Consider the following 21,978-nt stretch of genomic DNA (forward strand, 5'->3'; position numbering starts at 1 on the left):
TGCATTGTAATATTCCTGGCAAGACACTATCTGTATTTTGAGTATACTGTCAGCCCTCCTTATCAACAGACTTTTTATCCATGGATTCAAGATGCACGGCTTGAAAATATTTTGTAAAATATAAATTCTAAGAAGCAAACCTTGATTTTCCATTTTATATAAGGGACACCATTTTACTATGCCAGTGTATTTAATGGGATTTGAGCATCCATGGATTTTGGTATTCATGGGGCCTCCTGGAACTAAATCCCAGCGCATACTAAGGGCTCACTGTACTGCTTTTCATATACTGAGTAATGCACAATTTGAAGGAAAAGAACACTTGTAACAAAAGGCCTTTAAAAATACAAATAAAAATGCAGATGAAGGTTACTTTCACTTTAATACATTTCAGACAAAAAAGCCTCTTTCAAGTAAATATTTGACAAAATAAAAAAGAAACGAGAAAATGCATTTTCAGTTAGAAATATTTCAAACAATGATTGCATAAAGTTATTACAAAGAAAACTATTAATCTTTGACACTTTAGTCATCTTGATTTCACTTCATCTTCTTAACAAAATGCCATCATTTGAACAGACTCGTTAAACATGTGTCTAACCTTTTAAAATATTTTAACATTATGAATGTGGCACAAACAATTACTATCACCTTTGAGGGATATTAAATTAAAAATAGACATTTAGGTATACAGAATTGCATATTCACTTGGGAACGTCATTCGGTTGGATTCTGAACGACAATCAGGAAGTAGTCCTTATCTGCAAGAAAACAAAATAATGATTTTCAAATATTCTATGGCTACTATTAACTCACACATAAATATTCTTGGCTGGAGGGAGGAATTATATGACCTTTCAAAAGGTCCATCCCCTCTTAGTGAACTGTGTCTAAAGCAACCCCCACCCCCCACTGCACAGCCATTCCCTGCTTTGTGTGGAGTGAGCAGGACTGCAAAAGCATCTGGCTATGTCTCATAGCAAGACACAAAATGATTACAACAGCACTGAGATGTCTGGAGGATCCTGGAAGATCTTAGCATTGATTATCATTTCGTATCTGACTATAGGAAAATGCTTCTGTGATCCTGCCTGTTCCACTGGAAGCAGAGAATGGCGTGTGCAAAGGAGTGAAGAGGATGTTCAGTAAGTGGAGGAGGGCTACTATTGTCATTATCATTATTATCATTATCATTATCATTATTATATTTATTTGTATCCCATTCTTTTCCCAGACCTGGGACTCAGAGAGGCTCACAATATTAAAAGAACAGTCCAGTTAAAACACAGAAAAGTGGGACATTAAAATGGAATTAAATTATTACAATATTAAAATAGATTGCTTATTAAAAGAATAAAATACAGTTTAAAAAGATAAAACTGTTTAAATGCTTTGGGTACTGCAGCAGAAGAGAATACCAACCACCCCGCAGCACCCAAAATGAGAGATAAGCACACAAAAGGGACACTTATGCCAACCCATGCTATTGGACTATAGCTCCCACCACTGCCATCTGGCAACAACTGGTGGGCTGCATAATTCCCACTCCTGTTTTAGACCACAACTCTGCGGACGTTCACATGCTTTGCCATCAGAGTGAAGAACATGTGCTTCTGTTACCAGTCATACCCATCTTAGCCAATGGTGAGGAGTTATGGGATCTGCAATCCAACAACACCTGGGTGGACATACATTCCTCACTTCTCCTTTACACGCAGCTGCTATGGAACAATACCAACTGCTACGGAACAACAGTAAGGGAGGGCTGTTGCCTTCAGTCCAGTTTATCTTTAGCTTGTGATGTGATGTTAAACTAGGCAGAAGGGCTCATGCGCTTGTAGGTGAAGGATTTTAGGTTAATGTAAGTGCTGGGAAAGACATTTTAGTTAAATCTTGGAAGATCTGTTGCCAGTTTGCTATACAGTCGGCCCTCCTTATACGCGGATTTGCCATTCGCAGATTTGAGCAAACGTGCATGGCAAATCTGGGGAAATTGTCCCTCTCCTCCCCTCAACTTTCCCTCCCTCCCTCCCTCCTACCTATCTAACTATCTTACTACCTACCTACCTTCCCTCCCTCCCCCTTCCCCTCCCTGCTCACCTGCTCTGTCGCTGCACCGCTGCCTCCTGCATCCTCGCCGCCTCCTCCTCCGCCGCCGCATTTCAAGGACCGGGTGCTGCTTGTGGAGGCCAAGAGGCCTCCAGGCTGCACCCGGCTCTTTCACAAAGGTGGCGGTGACAAGGACGAAGCTTGGCCTCGTACTCCTCGCCACCGCCACCGTACAAGGGCCGGCTGCAGCCTGGAGGCCTCTGGGCCTCCAAGCTGAACCTGGCCCCTGAACCGCAGCGGCGGCGAGGAGGACGAAGACCCCTCGCCACCGCTGCGGAAGAAGGGCCAGCTGCAGCTTGGCTCTTGAACCGCGGTGGCGGCAAGGATGCTGGAGGCGGCAGCGAAGTGATGGAGCAGGTAAGCAGGGAGGGAGGGAGGGAGGGTAAATAAATAGGAGGGAGGGAGGAGAGGGACAAATAGGACTTGAGCATACGCGGATTTTGGCATACGCGGGGGGGGGGGTCCGGAACGGATCCCTCGCGTATACCAAGGGCCCACTGTACTAGGCCAAGGTGTGAAAGGTCTATTCAGACAGCTGTTGCTAACTGCAGTCAAGCTGACTTCAACTTATGGAGACCCTATAAATGAGAGGCATCCAAGTCATCCTGTCGTCAACAGCCCTGCTCAGGCCTACCAAACTCAGGGCTGTGGCTTCCTTGATTGAGTCTATCTAACAGTACTATTCAGAAATGACACATGTTAAAAACATAAGAGGTACCCTGCTGAATCAGACCACAGCCCATTCCAGTCTAACATCACATAACAAGCTAAAAATAAGCTGGACTGAAGGCAACAGACCTCTCTTAGTGTTGTTCCATAGCCGCTGGTATTCAGAGGCATACTGCAACTAATCTTGAATCAATCCAGGAGAAGACCTATAGGTATCTACACTGACCGTCTCAATATCAGGGAGTGGGCCAAACTAGTATGTGCAACTAGTAAGAAGCCTAATGTGACGTCAAATGCTTTCATGGACAGCAGCCATAGTTTTTTGTGGGTTTTTCGGGCTATGTGGCCATATTCTAGAAGAGTTTATTCCTGACATTTCGCCAGCATCTGTGGCTGGCATCTTCAGAGAATGCTGCCATGGAAGTGAGTGATACACACACACACACACACACACACACACACACACTGTGCAATTCTAGGTTGGGAGGAGTGATTTACATGTTAATCTGTGTATTGTTCTGTTGTTGAATGGCAAGGCCTCAGGGTGGGAGGATATGCAAATCGTCCTTGCATATCCTCCCACCCAGAAAACAGCTGCAGAAATAATCCAGTTCGAGATTGCTTTAACTGCCCTGGCCCAATGCTAGAGAATTCTGGGAACTGAAGTTTTGTGAGACTTTAGCCATTTCTGTCAAAGAGCTCTGGTGCCACAAAAAACTACAATTCCCAGGATTCCCCAGCACTGAGCCAGGGTGGTTAAAGCAGTCTCAAACTGGATTATTTCTGCAGTGTGTTTTGGACCTGAGAGAAAGAAGTTGTGTAGGTCTGAATACGCCTTCAAGTCGTTTCCAACTTATGGCAACCCTAAGGAAAAAAAATGATGACAATGTTAGTCATTTCTGACTTATGGCAACCTTAAGGCGACATTTTTTTTTGGCAAGATTTGTTCAGAGACAGTTTGCCATTGCCTTCCTGAGGTTAAAAGTGTGATTTGGCCAAGGCCAGCCAGTGTGTTTCATGCCTGAGTGGAGAATCAAACCCTGGTCTCCAGAGTTTTAGTCCAACATTAAACCGCTACACTCCTTGTAGCATAAACTTTTGTAGGCTTAGTTAACTCTTCAGATACATGGAGTGAACTAGTGCCAAGGAACAGATCTTTAAATGCAGACTGTATGAATAGCCACAGAAATGCAAAACCTATGGGTATGGTGATGTGACAAGTTCAGTTTTTTCGATAGTCCTTGAAGGACTAAGGCAGGAATAAAGATGTTGTGGATGACCATATGCTGCTTTATATCCTAGCAAAAAATGTTCAGGAGTGGGGTGGGGGTGGTGTCACATTTCTGAACCTAGATGACAAAAGAGTTAATGCAACACTTTTGAGCAAAGATTGACATTACATAAAAGTAAGTCAGTTGGAGGTCTAAAGTGATCAGATCATGAACTGAAGGAACAAGAAAAAGTGTGCAGGATTTAGAAGCAGGATTAAAGACTAGAATACTTTTTAAAGGCCTCTTTCTTGACACTCTAAAAGACCCTTCTTAAACCTGGTGCCCATCATCTCCTGGACAGCTTGGTATGATGGGAGTCATAGTCCAACACATTTTGAGAGCAAATGGCTTGGAATGGCTGTTTTAGACATTTCCATACAACAGTCAGTCCCAAAAGAATGGTCTTAGAATGTAATATATTGCTGCATCTCTGAAACAAAACATGCCTAGGCCTGGCTTGTATCTGGATGTTCATGGAGAGAGGCTAAAATCTCTCTCTTGTGACTTGAATAGAGGAACAAAGGTTTCTTTAAATCCTACTACATATGTTAATCTCATCTGTGCAGGGGTGTTTGATTACCACCCAATATTCACTAAAGACTACATTAGGTCATTTTTACTGTCTGTAACTGTTGCATTTCTCTTCCTTCTGGCCTTCCTACATACAATGCTATAGCCACAACAGTTCATTTAGAGGTTATCCATTGTTTTTGGATTGAGCAAAGACTTTTTATTATGATGCAGGTGTGAATCTGTTTTATCTGTGCTAGGATGTTTTTATCAGCCTCCCAATGATTGTTAGGATAAGATAAACTACCAATATTAAGATAATTATCAGTAGTTGTATCATTTACATTTCTATTCCCCAATATCCTCTTTCCACCCCAGCAAACATACAACTTGCCAGCTAGGGTAGCATTCCATGCAGTCTGTGCAAAAACAGATGCAAAATAAAACTTGTTAGCTTTTAAGGTATCACAAAACTCTTTCTTACTTTTGCTGCAGGTAAGAACCCCCACCCCAATGACACTCTGTATTCCAAAGGACAGATACATTGTATATTGTGTTACCATGTAAAATTTTTACATTTGAGGTTGAAACAGTGCCGCTTAGCAAACGATTACAAACCCATTCATGAAGGGTTTTTCTTTACCTGGCGCAACCATGATTTCATTCTTTTTGGAGCGAATCCGCAAGAACGTGAGGTCATTTTGCGGATCAATATCTCGCACAGTGCCCCTTGCCCTCATTATTAAGTTATGCATTGAGCCTGCATATTGCATGGTGGTGGAATTATCCATGGTGCTTTTGATGGGAATACCTGCAAAGCATAAAAGTATTCTGTGGATAAGTTAGGCTGAGACATTACTTGATAATGGGAAACTTAGTCCAGTATATCAGTATTTACTAAATTCATTTGGTATTAAATCCTGTTACACACAAAGTGATATAAATGATTATTCATGTAACAACACTTTTCATGCCACTTTTTGTCTACTTTCTGATGGGGCTAATACCACTTTAACAATGACGTCATGTGAAAATCAACCCACTTTTGCAGGGGTTTTTCTGATTTAAACCCCCATTTCTGCACGGGATTTCCTGTGTGTGATACACTCCAAAGAGTTGAAAGGACTAAAGCCTAAATCATTAATGCATATTTTTTTATCCCCCGAGTACAATTCCCTGTGTATGAAGCAATACTTCAACACTTTCGCCAACAAAGAAAAATGGAATATAGTCACAGACTTGTCTCAAAAGGCCAGGGTTTTAAATATCTTAACAAACACCACCACCGACAGACAGACAGACAGACAGACAGACAGACAGAGATAGATTTTTAAAAATCTTAATTGCACAATACCTTCTGAATTGACAATAATGATCCCTTGGACTCCTTTTTGACTCTGAATTCTCTTCAAGGTTTCTTCCACCTCAGCCTGTAAGAAATAGAAAATGTTCCAGCACCTTTTGAAAGATACAATTTGTTTCCAGATAATGCTCAGTAATAAGACATCTTGAAACTGAAGAGGATTCAAGTTGATACTTTTAAAATTTTGAGCACAAAAGCACAGCCACCTCTAACACCACAATATCAAAGTCTGCTTAAGCCTTTCTTAAGGACATAATTTTTCTCTCATTATCTGGAAATAAACCCTTAGAAGCCAGAAACTCTTTCTTCCTTAATGCTCTCTAGAATTTTTTCTTACTACACAAAACTTCACTCATGGCACTGCAGTGGCAATGGCAAAGGCCTGGCTCAAACATCTCCCCGCTAACCTTCAGAGCCTGGAAAATGCATTTTTTTGGACTAAAGTTCCCACAAGTTCCCTTTAGCCATGATAGGTGGAGAAAATATGAGAGCTACAGCTTGTTGTTGTTGTGTAACTTCAAGTCATTTCCAACCATCATGGGGTTTTCTTGGCAATATTTGTTCAGAGGAGGTTTGGCATTGCCTTCCCCTAAGGCTGAGAGCATGTGACTTGCCCAAGGACACCCATGGGTTTCATAGCCGAGTGGGGAAGCAAACCCTGATCTCCAGAGTTGTAGTTCAACACTCAAACCACTATGCCACTCAGGTACAATCCCCCCAATCTATTTTACAGAATACAAACATGTTACAAGTGCTGTATCACATATAATTTTCTTTAGAGAGAGCATCATCTCCTATAAAGGTGTTTGATACCTTCCTCCACATTCAGGAGAATACTTGCAGATTGCAACTTTGGAAGTGCAGTGCAAATATTTCAGTTCTGCTAGAACGGTAACACATGCACACGATAACACATGCACACTAATGTGTATAGATAACAAAGCATCATGGTTCAGTGTCAAGGATATGTAGATACAGATAAAGCCTCGAGACCCTGACAAAAAGGCGCCCAGGAATGTAAAACTATTCACCAGGAGCTCCTTCCCAGAGATACAATGGTGTAGCCTGCATCCACACTGTAGAATTAATCCAGATTGACACTATTTTAACTATCATGGCTCAATGCTATGGAATTCTGGTTGTGGCACCAGAACTCTCTGATAGAGAAGGCTAAATGCCTCACAAAGCTACATTTCCCAACATTCCATAGCATTGAGCCATGGCAGTTAAAAGTGGTGTCAGTCTGGATAATTTCTGCAGTGCTGATGCAGCCGTAGATACAGTGTGTGCATAAGCCGTCAAGTTGTCTGTTGACTTGTGGCAACCCTATAAAATTCATAGGGTTTTCTTAGCCATGAAATACTCAAAGATAGTTTTGCCAGTTTCTTCTGAAATATAGCCAGCATCTGGTAATCTTTAGCTGTCTCCCAAGTACTAACCTGGGCTGACTCTTTTTAGCTGCCAAGATCAGACAAGATGGCCTTTTGGATGACCTAATAACATTGTTATTTTTGGAAGGCAAAGTTATGCCTTTATGATTGTTATGTGCCATCATATTCACTGGAGGAAGGGGGGGGTCCTTTTCTGAGAAGTCTGGGGAACTTGTTTTGATCCCTCAGTCTTGCAAAGTTTACAGTGAAGGGCCACGTTGGGTTGTGTGGATTTTCCCTGCAAGTGGCAACATGACATGGAAATGAAGGCTTGGTTCTTCTTTGACGCCATTGTGGCTGAGATAAAGAGAGGGAAGTCAGTTCTTTCCTTGTCTTCCCTATGTCTCAATGGGAAAGAGGGATGCAAGCACTTGTTATTATTTAGCAATTTATTATATGTCTGTTCTTCAAAGTGGGTCATGTTGTGCATATCGGTCTCCCCCTCTCCACTCTATCATTACAACATGCTGTGGATAAGCACTCACCTCGGGCCTTTTAAAAGAATTTGTGGAAGATCATGTTCGCATGCATCACTGACTTATAATGACACAGAAGCACCACTTAAAGAAGGATGGGGAGAGGCAGGAACAACAAAGAAAACAGAAAATAATCACAGCAAATGTAATGTACAAATGTGAGCTGGGATTTTATTTAACCTCCTAGAACAAAACAACCACATAATAAATGAAATTTGGATGCATGGCTTGCAATTCTCTCTTTCCTTTTTTTTAAACCAGAAATTCACCACTGAAAACGAGAGAAGTGAGATCTTTTAGAAGGAAAAAAAATTGTTCAGTAATCAGACCTGTCCTTGCATTTCTGTATAGGCTTGCTATAACCCGCTGCAACCGGGAATTTCCCGATTTTGGGGCCCCCGAGCCTCCTGGCACAGGTGCAGGCCCAAAACCGGGAGCCCCCCGGTTGCAGCCTGGGTTGCTCACCCCAGGCAGGCCTCGTGCCCTCCTCCTCTTCCTCGGGGAGGCGGGGAGGAAGAGGAGGACAGCGAGGCTGCCTGGGCGCAGGAGGCAAAGCTGGAGGCGTGCCTCCCTGCGCCCGCGCCACCCTCCTCCTCCGCCCCCCTCTCCACCAGGCCGCGCGGAGGAGGCGAAGGTGGACGGAGGCAGCACCTCCGGTGTGGGAAGGGGAGAGGAGGTGGGGGGAAGGTGGCGCAGGCACGCGGGGAGGCGGGGGATTTCCCCAGGATTCCCCCCCCCCCAGTGAGGCCTTGATGGGCTCCCAATTGCGGAGTCCTCCGAGGCCTGGCATGGGCTTGGGGGACGCTGCCTCCCAAGCCCATGCCAGGCCCTGGATGGGGCTCCTCCGAGCCTGCATGGGCTTGGGGGATGCTGCCTCCCAAGCCCCTGCCAGGCCTTGGACAAGGTTTAAAAATGTAGGACCTTTTTTTTTTTAATTTCCTGGCCAGGAAATTTTTAAAAAAAGGTCCTACATTTTAAACCTTGTCCTACATTTTTCCCGGTTTGGAGGTCCCCAAGGATGGCAACCCTAATTTAGTATAATCTCAAGATGTAGACTAGAGTATTCTAAATTACATAATATATGATATTAAATGTACATGGCATACTGGATTTGTCCATATAAAAAGCCTACTGGCAAAGTAAACATAAGACATGAAAAATATTCAGTGAGATCTAGTTTGCTACTGATGGCTGTGTTTGAAATGTAAGAGAAAAATGGCATCCCTCACTGTCAGTCAGTTCTGTGCTTTCTCATTCTGATGACATATGTGGCACAAGCCATATATCGCAAGCGCTATGTGGGGGGGAGGCAGGGAAGAGAAAGAGATCATAGAATCATAGAGTTGGAAGAGACCTCAAGGGCCACCCAGTCCAAACCCTTGCCATGTAGTAACTCACATCAAAGCACTCCCAACAGATGGTCATCCAGCCTCTGTTTAAAGAACTCCAAAGAAGGAGATTACACTATCTAACAGCTTTTACTGTCAGGAAGTTCCTCCTAATGTTTAGGTGGAATCTCCTCTTGCAGCAGAGAGAAAAAGCTTGCTTCTTCCTCAATGTGACACCCCTTCAAATATTTATGCAGGGCTAGTATATCGCCTCTTAACCATTTTTCTCCAGGCTAAACATATCCAGCTCCCTAGGTGTCTCCACCATAAGGCATGGTTTCCAGCCCTTCACCATTTGGTCACCCTCCTCTTGACACTCCAGTTTGTCAACGTCCTTTTTGAACTGTGGTGTCTAAAACTGGACAAAGTATTCCAGGCAAGGCCTGCTAAAGCAGAATAGAGTGGTACAGTGGCCCTCTCATACATGAGGATCCATTTGGATCCCTCCGCATATGGGGAAAAATGTGTTGCTCAAACTATGGCTGCCATGGGGGAATGCTTCCGCATTCCGCGGCTCGCATGCCCATGGTCGTATGCGCCATTCATTGCCCGGTGGCTTAACCTTTCGCATAAGGTTAAAGCCTGCATATGGCACAGGCACGCTGTACTATTACTTCCCTTGATCTAGACACTATACTTCTGTTGATGCAGCCTAGAATTGCATTGGCTTTTTTAGCTGCAGCATCACACTGTTGACTCATGTTCAACTTGTGGTCTACTTGGACTCCTAGATCTTTCACATGTACTGTTGTCAACAGGTGTCCCCCCCTATATCTGTGCATTTCATTTTTTCACCTAAGTGTAGTACTGTACCTTACATTTTTCACTGCTGAAATTCATGTTAGTTTGGGCACAGCTTTCTAATCTATTAAGGTCATTTTAATTTTGATTTCTCCTCTGGGGTATTAGCTACTCCTAATTTGATGTCTTCTGCACTTTGGTAGCATGCCATGTATGCTGGTGGTACAATGGATACCTATCATAATAAATCTATCTCTGAAGGGAGAGAAATCTGGGTAAACAGATCTTTCTACAAAGGCCTTTGAGGAACATCTCACCCCTGAAATGTATTCTAAAGTCTCAAGTAGAAAACATTATTTTCAGAAAAAGACCTAAGAGCTTGTTCAACTAGGGGATTACCCGCGTTCTGAATCGATTTCATAGGCAGCGTGCCCATTAGGATTCGTTTAAACCTAGAACGGTTCTCTAGAGCACCCGGATCGTTCCCACTAGAAATCGAATCCAGAAGCGGGTAACATTTAAATTCGTGTTTTTCCTCATTTAACGCGGTGTTAAAAAAAACACTAGGGTATCCTACTGTTTTTTCCTTGATTCGAGTTAGGAAACCAATTATTAGATGAGAACGATATCGTTTCAATCGGGCTAAAGATGGGAGGAGCTGACTGCGATGGGGGCTTGTCCTTGGGGGGTTGCCCTTTCTGTCCCCATCCGTCGTGGCTGTCGCCATTTTGCTTCCCTTACCCCTTTGTCCGCTGTGGTCTTTCAATAAGAGATAGGATATTTATTTTTTTTTTTAATGGTTTACAGCGCTTAATTTCTTCAGCGCTTTAACGCCTAATCTCGGCTGCTCAGCGCTGCATCTGCCAAAGGACTACAAGCTCTCCCGGTTGATTGCAACTTCCTCTGTGTGGGAGCCCATTTCTAATCGGAGGAGAGCAAGAAGGAAGAAGAGGCATTCCCTGCCCGCTTGGCTCTGATCTCGCACAGGCAGGAATGGAAGCTCCTCACCGGAGGCAATACTGATCTCGCCCACTCTCAAGATTCTAAGGTCTATCCACCTAGCCTACTGTTTTAGCCTTTGGAATAGGGTCCCCCCCTTTCTCTGCCTCCTCTGCCATGCGGAACTCCCTAATCAAGGGCTCAAGCTACGAGGCTGGGTTGGAGTGTTCATTGGGGATGCTTTGACAGAGCAGTTCCTGTGTGGCAGAAGGGGGGCTTGGACTAGAAGGCTCTTCCTGGGGTTCCCTTCCAACTCTCAGATTCTAAGGTCTATCCACCCAGCCTCTGTTTTAGCTTGATGTGCGGCCCCTTCTCTCTATCCTTCTGCCTGCAGAACTCCCTAATCAAAGGGCCTCAGCAGAGGCTGGGTGGGCATGTGTCATTGGGGATGCTTTGACAGAGAGTTTGCTCGTGGCAAGAAGGGGGGATTGGTACTAGAGGCTCTTCACTGGGTCCCTTCCACTCCTCAGATTCTAAGGTCTATCCACCCAGCCTCTGTTTTAGCTTGGAGGTTAGCGGCCCATTTTCTATGCTTCCTCTTGCCATGCAGGAACTCCCTAATCAAAGGCTCAAGCAGCGGCTGGTGGGCATGTGTCATTGGGGATGCTTTGACAGAGAGTTCCTGCGTTGCGAGGGAGGGGATTGGACTAGAGGCTCTCCTGGGGTCCCATTCCAACTCTCCAGATTCTAAGGTACTATTCCACACCAGCCTCTGTTTTAGCTGTGAGGTAGCGGCCACCTTTCTCTTCCTTCCTTCTGCCATGCAGAACTCCCTAATTCAAGGGCTCAAGCAGCGGCTGGGGTGGCATGTGTCATTGGGGATGCTTTTGACAGAGAGTTCCCTGCGTGGCAGAGGGAGGGATTGGACTCGAAGGCTCTCCTGGGGTCCCTTCCAACTCTCAGATTCTAAGGTCATCCCCTAGCCTCTGTTTTAGTCTTGGAAACTAGGGTCCCCTTCTCTGCTCCTTCTGCCATGCAGGAACTCACCTAATCAAAGGGCTCAACAGCAAGAGACTGGGTGGGCATGTGTTCATTGGGGTGCTTTGAACAGAGAGTTCCTGCGTGGCAGAAGGGGGATTGGACTAGAACGGTCTCTTCCTGGGGTCCCTTCCAATCTCGTCTAAGTTCTACTCTACCCCAGCACCTCTGGTTTAGTTGGAGGTCAGCTCGGGCCCCTTTCTCTGCTTCCTTCTGCCATGCAGGAACTCCCTAATCAAAAGGGCTCAAGCAGAAGGCTGGGTGGCATGTGTCATTGGGAGGATGCCTTTGACAGAGAGTTCCTGCGTGCAGAAGGGGGGATTTGAACTAGAAGGCTCTTCCTGGTGTCCTCTCAACTCTCAGATTCTAAGGTCTATAACCACCTAGCCTGGTGTTTAGCTTGGAAATAGGTCCCTTTCTCTGCTTCCTTCTGCCGGCAGGAACTCCCTAATCAAAGGGCTCAACGAAGAGGCTGGGGTTGGGATGTGTCATTGGGATGCTTTGACAGAGCAGTTCCTGCGTGGCAGAAGGGGGGGTTGGACTGAAGGGTCTTCCTGGGTGTCAACTCTCTAGATTCTTAAGGGTCTATCCACACCAGCCTCTGTTTTAGTTTGAACTAGGGTTCCCTTCTCTGCCTCCTTCTGCCATGCAGGAACTCCATAATAAAAGGGAGTTTCCTAATCAAAGGGAGTCTCGCCCTAATCAATGGGGGGGGGGGATGAGCCTTTTCCTCTCTTTCCTCAAACGGAATCTGCCTTTCCCACCCTTAGAAAGAGAATCTTGGGGAAGAGTGCTCCCTCCCTGTTTTGCCAGAAGCCTCCCTTCCATTCTGAGGGTCTGTAAGGGATTCTCCCTGGCTGTCTTGGTGTGAGACATGAACAAAACCTATCCCATAGTTCCTGGCAAGAGCTTTCCGTTTCCTACTAATAAATTCCGCTTTGCCACAAGCTTCCCCCTCTCATCTATGGGCTGTCAAGGGATTATGGCCTGCTGTCTTTGGTGGGAGACTGAGAAACCTATCCCATAGTTCCTCTGGAAAGAGCTTCGTTTCTTCTAAATTCGCTTGCCAGCCGCCTCCTTTCATTGATCTCTGTTGGGCTCTCTGAAGGGATTCTCCTGGCTGTCTGAGGAGACATGAGGGGGATGCTGCCCTGGAAACCTATCCCATAGTTCCTCTGGAGGAGGCTTCGGTTTCTTACTAATTCGCTTGCCAGCCGCCCCTTCTCATTGATCTCTGGGGCTCTCTGAGGGATTCTCCCTGGCTGTCTGAGGAGACATGAAGCAGGGATGCTGTCCTGGAAACCTATCCCATAGTTTCCTTGGAAAGAGCTTGGGTTTCACTCAGATCGGAGCAAAGAAATGTATATAATAAGGCGACAGCGGTCTTATGCCGTTTTGATCGTTTTAGTGTCTTGTATTTTGTCCCATTTTACAAAAAAAACCGCCAAAAAATAAATCGAATCAGCACGGTCCACAGAGATGAACATCGATGTCACCAGATAACATCCGATTCAGATTAATGCGCGGTAACGTTACGTCATTCTGCGTAGTATTGATTGAACCACTCCAAATTTAAAAAACACAAAACGGTATGGACGGAGAAGAATCGCTTTATTTAAACTTACGCATTTCATGCCAATTAATGTAGAGAACGCTTACTGAACGCTTGCGGTAAAAAAAAATCCGAATTAACACAGCAGATGGGAACGAATTGAATAAAGCGACTTCTGAAAGCGGGATGATAACAAAACTGTGTTATTTTAATTCGATCTTTTATTAAAAGCGTTTTATTTTAATTCGTATCAACCTCCTAAGTGGGAAACCAGCTCTCAATGCCTTTCTCCCTCAAAAAGCGTTTCACGAAATCAGGAGGAGGGAACTCGTAAGCGTGTGTTTTTGACATTATAACCTGCTCTCTTCACACACTTTTGAAGTTTGCTTGTCTGAAACTGCTAACATAATTTGTCAATGGCTATCATTCATTCCTTGATTCTAGGACTGTTTTTATTTATATATTTTTTTAAATCTCCCATACACGCAAGTACGCTCAACCTGGCAGACCCAGTGAAGCTTATTTTCAAGCAAATCTTCATTCAAGCATGAATGACTTTTCTTTAATTTCGTCACAGATCAGCACAAGTTAAAAAGGTACTGCATAAACGAAGGCAAAAGTAAAAGGTAAGTTAAAGAGGACGTTAATTAAAACATATTTAAAATCCTCCGTACGGTATATGGCACTCAGTGCCCAGTTTGATATTAGTATCCTGCCTCCAACTCAATTGTCTACCAGATTTTAACCACTGCTGCACAAAATCTGGCTACAATTTATATGTTATTTCAAGTTGGTATCGAAGAACAATCACGAAGTATAGAAACAACCAAATGTTATGTATTTTGTTGCAATACAGGTAGGATAAGTCTCTATAGATATCTCTGTACCAACAGCACTGTAGTACAATAAAATGCTCTGTCGTTTCTACTTGCCCAGAATCACACGGGGCCAAAATCAACATCAAGTATGCTACTGGTTATTACAAAGTGGTTTTTTTGTACCAGTCTGATCTTTTGTTACCTCAGGTCTTTGTTTCCTCCACCGCCACCACATTATAGTTCCTGTTGATTCCATGCTTTAAATGCCCCCCTCTCGGCTGCATCCTATGGAACTCTTGGAGCTTTGTTTATGCTATGTGTTGGATGCTCTCTTCTATACCTGTACTCTGGGTTGAGGAATTCACAAAAGTCCCTCCTTCCCTCCCTCCTCCCACCTCGACTACCAAATCCCAGCATTCCACAGAAGCGAACCAAGGCCGTTTTTTACGTGGAATCCATAGTGCCATTAATCTCCGTCTCTGATGGGCCCTCAACTGTCAGTCCAGGCTCTTTCTCAGAAAAAACATATACCTTTCGCTTTACTACGACAGAAAATTAAAGTCCTCTCAAATTAGCCCCCAACACCCATCCTACACGCAGTGTGGTTCTTTTCCCCATACTGGCTTAACAAAACGAGCCGGCAATGAGGTGGTTTTTAGCTCACGAGCCAAACGACTTTTTTCTTCTTCCCTCCAATCCTGCCTGGTTGGGTTAACAGGATCCTGTCCTTGAAGCAGCGACTAATAAAATTACAAACTTCTGTTAAACACATATCTCAACAAACTGGATTCTTTACTGCACTATGTGTTCTTGGACTTCTGTCCATCTCCCAGAGTGAGTCAGTGGGTTTGTCTTTTCTAAATCGGGCGTGAGAAGAAAGACTGATGTGATCTGCAGCTAATTCCCTATTTAAAACAGGTTCTCGGTAGATTCATATTTCGCATCTAAATGTTATTTAAGCCAGGTAGGTTAGTAAGCATACAAGCACTTTTTAGACCACATGCCTTGTTGTGCTTTTTTTAGAAAAGAGAAATACAAAGAATACAATCCTATTAGACATGCAGCAATCCTATAGCTATGCATTTTATGCCACGCTCTATCAAGTGCAAAAAGCACAAAGGAGGATCAAATGCTGTAGATGAACAACATGCTCAGTGGTCTCGGATATGGAAAACACAACCCTTTTCAGCCAAGGAAGTCATTGCAGCTTTCTGTCAGCTGAGCCTACTACCTTGCATTGCTGGGCTCCTGGGAGGGTAAAAAGGAGAAAAAGGCCTCAGTACAGCTGCAGCTAACACCCAGGCATACAAAAGCATCACAGATGATGAAAAATGTGCCAGTTCATCTGTGGAAGTAGAAAGCTGGCACATGAATCAGAACAATAAATGCAACTAGTGCTATTATTATGATTACTACAAGTTGAGCCTCCCTTATCTGGAATTCTGAAATCCAAAATTGTACAGTTGGCCTTCCACATTTGTGGACTTGATTATTTGCGGTTTTGATTACTGTTCTCTCTAGGCGTCTCTAGGTCCTCCGGTGCAACTCTGCCAAAGGTTTACCATAGAGTTGCGCTGCAGGACCCAGGCATTCCGAGATAAAACACTTCACTAATAATAATAATAATAATAATAATAATAATAATAGGATTTATTTATATGCCGTCCAATCACTGGGAATCCGGGTGGCTTACAACAGAGGGGATAATAGACGATTGGGGAATGGTGAGGGGGGAGGGGATCAGGTCCAGCATTCTTCTCTCCCGCTGAGGCCTGGACCAAGGCAGATGGACTGGAGAAGATGACAGTTGGAAGGAGGGAGGGGAGGGCTCTTCCTCTTCAGGCCCGATTCTAGGCATTTGGAGGTCCTCCAGCATGATTCTGTGATCAACCTCCGGCAGATGTTGATCACAGAGTTGCATTGAAGGACCTGGGAGATTCCTAGAGAGGTGTTCTCTTTGATAAAAGATAAGTGTTTTTTTTATTTGCAGTTTTTCCACATTCATGGGGGTCCTTCACCCCTCCCTAACTCCAGCAAATGTCCCAGTGTATTAGCTTGAGAGCCAGCATGGCATAGTGAACGACAACTCTGGAAACCAAGGTTTTATTCCCAGCTTGGCCATAAAACCCACTGGGTGCTCTCAACCTCAGAAAGAGGCAGTGGCAAACCTCCTCTGAACAAATCTTGCCAAGGAAATCCCAGGAGTCGCCATAAGTTGCAGACAACTTGAAGGCTCACAACAACAACATTAGACAAATATATACTAATCCCCTAGTTGGGTTTTTCCACATACATGCATCATTCTGCTTTACACTGTAGTATTTTTCCTAGCAATACAGGTCGAGTCTCTCTTATTTGGAATTTCAAAATCCAAAATATTACAAAAAACATTGTTTTTTCATGGGTGGATGAAACAGTGAAACCTTTGCTTTCTAATGGTTCAATGTACACAAACTTTGTTCCATGCACAAAATTATTTACAACACTATATAAAATTATGTGCAGGCTATGTGCATTAAGTGTATACAAACATTAATGAATTTCATGTTTAGACTTGGGTCCCATGTCTCCAAGATATCTCATTATGTATACATCTTGCCAAGAAAATCCCATGACAAGTTCGCCTTAGGGTTGCCATAAGTTGGAAACAACTTGAAGGCACACAACAAAAACATATGCAAATATTCCAAACTCCAAAATAAATTTCCTAAATCCAAAACACTCCTGGTCCCAAGCATTTCAGATAAGGGAGACTCAACCTGTATTATTGTTATTGAAGAGGACTGTCAAAATGCGCCCATCAAAAGGCTAGCAACTGAAAGATTAAAGTAAAGACAACTGGTATTATGGCAGCCAGCATGGTGTAGTTGTTTGAGTGTTGGACTAGGACTCTGGAGACCAGGGTTCGAATCCACACTTGCCATGGAAATCCACTGGATGACCTTGGCAAGTCACGGTCTCTCAGCCTCAGAAAAAGGCAGTGGAAAAACCTCTCTGAACCTATGACTTGTTGTTGTGTGCCTTCAAGTCATTTCCGAGACGAACCTATCACAGGGTTATCTTGTCAAGTTTCTTCAAAGGAGATTTGCCATCCACTGAGGCTGAGAGAGTGTGACTTGCCCAAGGTCACCCAGTGGGCTTATATGGCTGATCCAGGATTAGAGTTGCCAGAAATTGGAAATGAACACACACAACAAACAACAACAAATTGGTAGGATGAGGATGGGAGCAGATGTCAAGGCATGCCTGCGGTGCCCAGATGCCTTTGTTTGCCAGTAGGGTGACCAGATGCCCTCCTTTTCCTGGACATGTTCCTCAGTTTCAACCTTCTTCTTTCCTGAAGGAATTCCAGAATGTTCTCCATTTTGAGCATGACTAAGAAGCATGAATTTACATTTATGAGTGTTTTTATAGCTTTTATTCAATCATGTCCCACACTTTTTCCTGGACACCCTCCATTTTTTGGTACCTTGTTCTCCTTTGCAGTTAGGCCACCTGGTCACCCTGGCCAAGTCACACTCTCTCAGCCTCAGAGGATGGCAATGACAAACTTCCTCTGAAGCAAATTTGCCAAGATAACCCTGTGATATAGGTGCTCAGGTAGATGCCTTTGCCTGCCTGGCAGGGGCTGGGCAGCCCAATGGGTAGAGCTGGAGGGTGAAGATCACCCACAAAGTGGCACCAAAATACAATATATGTAATATAACTGTAAACAAAACGTATGAAACCAGTTTATATTTACATTAGGACTTTTAGCTTTCACTTAGTAGTCTTCCACCTTTCTTGAATGCCCTACATTTTGTGGTGCCCCGTCCTCCCTTTTGTGGTGATATTTGGGTTGCATCCGCACCGCAGAAATAATCCAGTTTGACACCGCTTTAACTGCCATGGCTCAGGACTACAGTATTCTGTAGTTTTCTGAGGCATTTAGCCTTCTCTTTCAGAGAGCTCTGATGCCACAACAAACTACAATTCCCAGGATTCCACTGCAATGGAGCCATGACAGTTAAAGAGGTGTCAAACTGGATTGTTAGGGAGATGAGTTCCTCAGAAAAATATGGCTGAGTACATAATACAATACAATATACTGTAGTGTAATATAGCTGTGAATAAGCCTTCTCTGTTAGAGAGCAATGGTGCCATAACAAACTACAGTTCCCAGAATTCCACTGCAATGGAGCCATGACAAAGTGATGTCAATCCGGATTGTTTCTGCAGTGCGGATAAAGCCTGCGCCTCTGCACTCAGGAAAGCTCCTCTCTTTCCCCTCCCGGGCCTCGAACCGGCGACCCTGGGTTCTCCCAGTGCTTTCGGGGAGCGGGCCCTTTCCCCCCTCCGCCACTTTGCAGCTCACCATTTCGCAAGCAGAGCAGCAGCACCTTCTCTCAGCGCCACAGCCCAGTCCTAGCCACCATCTGCGCCTGCGCGCCACTCCCTGCCTGCTGCAGAGCAGGCCTGAAATGCAAGGCAGCCAATCCCAATCAAAGCCAGGCAGGCTCTCACTGTCAACTGCCCTGGCTCAGTGCTAAGGAATGCCGGGAATTGTAGTTTATTGTGGCACCAGAGCGCTCCCTCGCTCTCTCTGACAGAGAAGGCTAAATGTCTCACAAAACTACACTTTCCAGGATTCCCTTAATATTAAACCAGGGCAGTTAAAGCTGTGCCAGACTGGATTATTTCTGCAGTGTTCTGAACCTTTTCTGTCTGGAAGCCTTCAGACAAGAGGGAAGTTTGTGTGGAATTCTATTGTTGTTGTTAATGGTTCAAAATACACTGCAGAAACAATCCAGTTTGAGACTGCTTTAACTGACCTGGCTCAGTGCTAAGGAATTCTGGGAACTGTAGTTTTGTGAGGCACTTAGCCTCCTCTAACAAGCTTGTTTTCTGCTGCTCCAGAGATTAGGACCCGGAGCAATGGATGCAAGCTCCAGGAAAAGAGATTCCACCTCAACATTAGGAGGAACTTCCTGACAGTAAGGGCTGTTCGACAGTGGAACAAACTCCCTTGGAGTGTAGTAGAATCTCCTTCCTTGGAGGTCTTTAGGCAGAGGCTGGATGGCCATCTATTGGGGATGCTTTGATTGAGAGTTCCTGCATGGCAGAATGGGGTTGGACTGGATGGCCCTTGCGGTCTCTTCCAACTCTACAATTCTGATTCTGTTAGAGAGCTCTGGTGCCACAACAAACTACAATTCCCAGGATTCCCTAGCATTGAGCCAAGGCAGTTAAAGCAGTCTCAAAAGTATTGCATACAGCACCCGGTGTTCATTGGCAGTCTGTCATCCAAGTACTAACCAGGGTTGATCCTGCCTAGCTTCCAAAATCAGACAGTATTTGGTGCCCTTGGATATTTGTTGGTGCTGTTGTGTGCCTTCAAGTCATTTCCTACTTATGGTGACCCTATCATGGGGTTTTTCTGGGGCTAAGAGTATGTGACTCAGATAGGGTCACTTGCTAAGTTTCAATGGATGAGCAGGGACTTGAACTTTGGGTGCATCCACACTGGAGAAGTAACCCGGTTTGGCATCACTTTAATTGCCCTGGCTCAAGGCTATGGAATTCTGGGAGTCAGAATTTGTTGTGGGGCCCAGAGCGGACAAACTCCAACTCCCAGAATTCCATAGCCTTGAGCCAGGGCAGTTAAAGTGTTGCCAAACCAGGTTATTTCTCCAGTGTGGATGCAGCCTTTGTCTCCAGAGTCATAGGTCAACACTCAATTCACTACACCATCCTGGATCTTTAGGCCCTCCCTACTGAATGTACTTCTGCTTGAATGTACAGTGCGCCCTTGGCTTACATGGGGATCCATTCCCCCCCCCCCCCCCCGCGTAAACCAAATAGCATATATGCTCGAGCCCCATTCACTTGAATGGGGCTCGTACATGTGGCGGCAGTGTAGCGGCATGGCGGCAGCACACACGCCATGGACGCACACCCCATTCATTCCAATGGGACGCACCGCCCCGCGCGCTCCCGCATGGCTCTCCACAGACTTGAGCGTATGCTCAAACCCAAGTATGACACGGGTGCACTGTACTTCTAAGTTTAAAAAAAAAAACCCAAAAGGTTTAGACTTTCATTGTATATCTGTTTATAGTTATCCTTTGCTCTCTCTCCCACATGTTTAGCACACAGAAATTATTATGTGCTGCTGGTTGTTGCATTATGAAAACATCATCCTGCCATCTAGAGACTGAACCAGGGAAAAACTTTCCCAAAAACTGATGGTTATTTACAGAAAAGTACCAGTAGAGCATGTCAGCTATCATTACAATGCATTCATTGCTGGACCGAATCTAGCAATGATACTGTAATTCAAAAGTTATTTGCAGATGTCCCACTGAAAACTCACAAAACAGAGCTCTCCATTATCACAATTAACTTCTTTGGTTAAAGTGTAATGTAATCTGTTGTGTGTACGTGTGAGAGCCTGCGTGGTGTAGTGATTTGAGTGTTGGATTATGACTCTGGAGACCACGGTTTGATTCCTCACTTGGCATGAAACCCACTGGGTGACCTTGGGCATGTCTCACGTTCCCAGCCTCAAGGGAAGGCAATGGCAAACCTCCTCTGAACCAAGAAAACCCCATGACATCTTAGAGCAGAGGTTGGCAACCTGCGGCCCGCGGGCCAGATGCGGCCCGGCGAGGCCTTGGGACCAGCCCCAGCCCGGTCCTGCCGCCGATTGCCGCCAGGGCCTTTGGCCTCTCGCGTGCAGGGTCAATTGTCTATAGAAGCCTCAGAAACATGCATTTATATTAACATTTTTAAAAAAATCAGCAAATTTTTTCACGTGTCCTCTACTTTTTTTAAAAAAAGGATCCACCATTTGAAAATTTTGTCCTACATTTGTCCCGGTTTATTTATGTATTTAAATATTTTTTTAATTGTTTAATTATTTATTTTTTGGCTTCGGCCCCCGTTGTCTGAGGGACAGCAACCCGGCCCCCGGCTCAAAAAGGTTGCCTACCCCTGTCTTAGAGTCAAGTCAGAAATGACTTGAAGCCACACAATAACAACAGCATAAGCCCCACACATGCAGCCCTGCCTATTATCATTTATCTGCACTACATATACATTTATATACTGTAACAAACTTGACCATTCTGTGACATGTTTGCACAGCACTCCCTTTTTACTTACCTTTCCAACTGTTTCCAAAACAGTCTTCTTTCCATGTATTTCTATTTCTAATTTAATTTTAAAACAGCTAAATAAGGAAGACAGATTGATACTTGACCTATGCAGATCACCAGAGAATCTATGGCAAAGCTAGGCATTTTAGTAAACACTTCTTCTTTCTCATTTCTTCAAATAACCTTCCACTTTTAAAAAGGGAATAGTTGGATATCATTAGGCAAGCATGCTGACCAGGCTTGCATCATATCTGGCTGGATTCAGACATGGGTGTCAGTCTCTTTCTGTTTGCCCACACATCTCGGTGCAGCAGCGAGATCTGTAGTGTCCTACTAGGATTCCATCCCTCCATCTTAACAGTCTGTTAGGTATATGTGTTTTTGAAGGTACAGTCGGCCCTTCTTATACACGGATTTTTTATACACTGATTCAAGCATACATGGTTTGAAAATGTTCAAAAAAAGTATAAATTTCAAATATCAAACCTTGATTTTCCACTTTTTATAAGGGACACCATTTTGCTATGTCATTATATTT

The 21,978-nt window shown here is 44.4% G+C and overlaps 2 protein-coding genes across 3 annotated transcripts in view; both read right to left on the minus strand.

Moving 5' to 3' along the window:
- The window catches only part of ITCH (itchy E3 ubiquitin protein ligase), a 603,853-nt gene that overhangs the window by 504,181 nt on the left and 77,694 nt on the right, over window positions 1-21,978 (minus strand). The window lies entirely within an intron of this gene.
- Window positions 364-18,789, minus strand: DYNLRB1 (dynein light chain roadblock-type 1). Its single transcript, XM_042465854.1, has 4 exons — window positions 18,659-18,789; window positions 5,914-5,989; window positions 5,203-5,370; window positions 364-761 (listed from the first exon to the last, which is right to left on the minus strand). The coding sequence occupies exons 1-4, from the start codon at window positions 18,659-18,661 to the stop codon at window positions 718-720; spliced, it is 291 nt and encodes a 96-aa protein (XP_042321788.1). The 5' UTR covers window positions 18,662-18,789; the 3' UTR covers window positions 364-717.

This window comes from Sceloporus undulatus, chromosome 4 (assembly GCF_019175285.1).
Source record: "Sceloporus undulatus isolate JIND9_A2432 ecotype Alabama chromosome 4, SceUnd_v1.1, whole genome shotgun sequence".
Classification (NCBI taxonomy): domain Eukaryota; kingdom Metazoa; phylum Chordata; class Lepidosauria; order Squamata; family Phrynosomatidae; genus Sceloporus; species Sceloporus undulatus.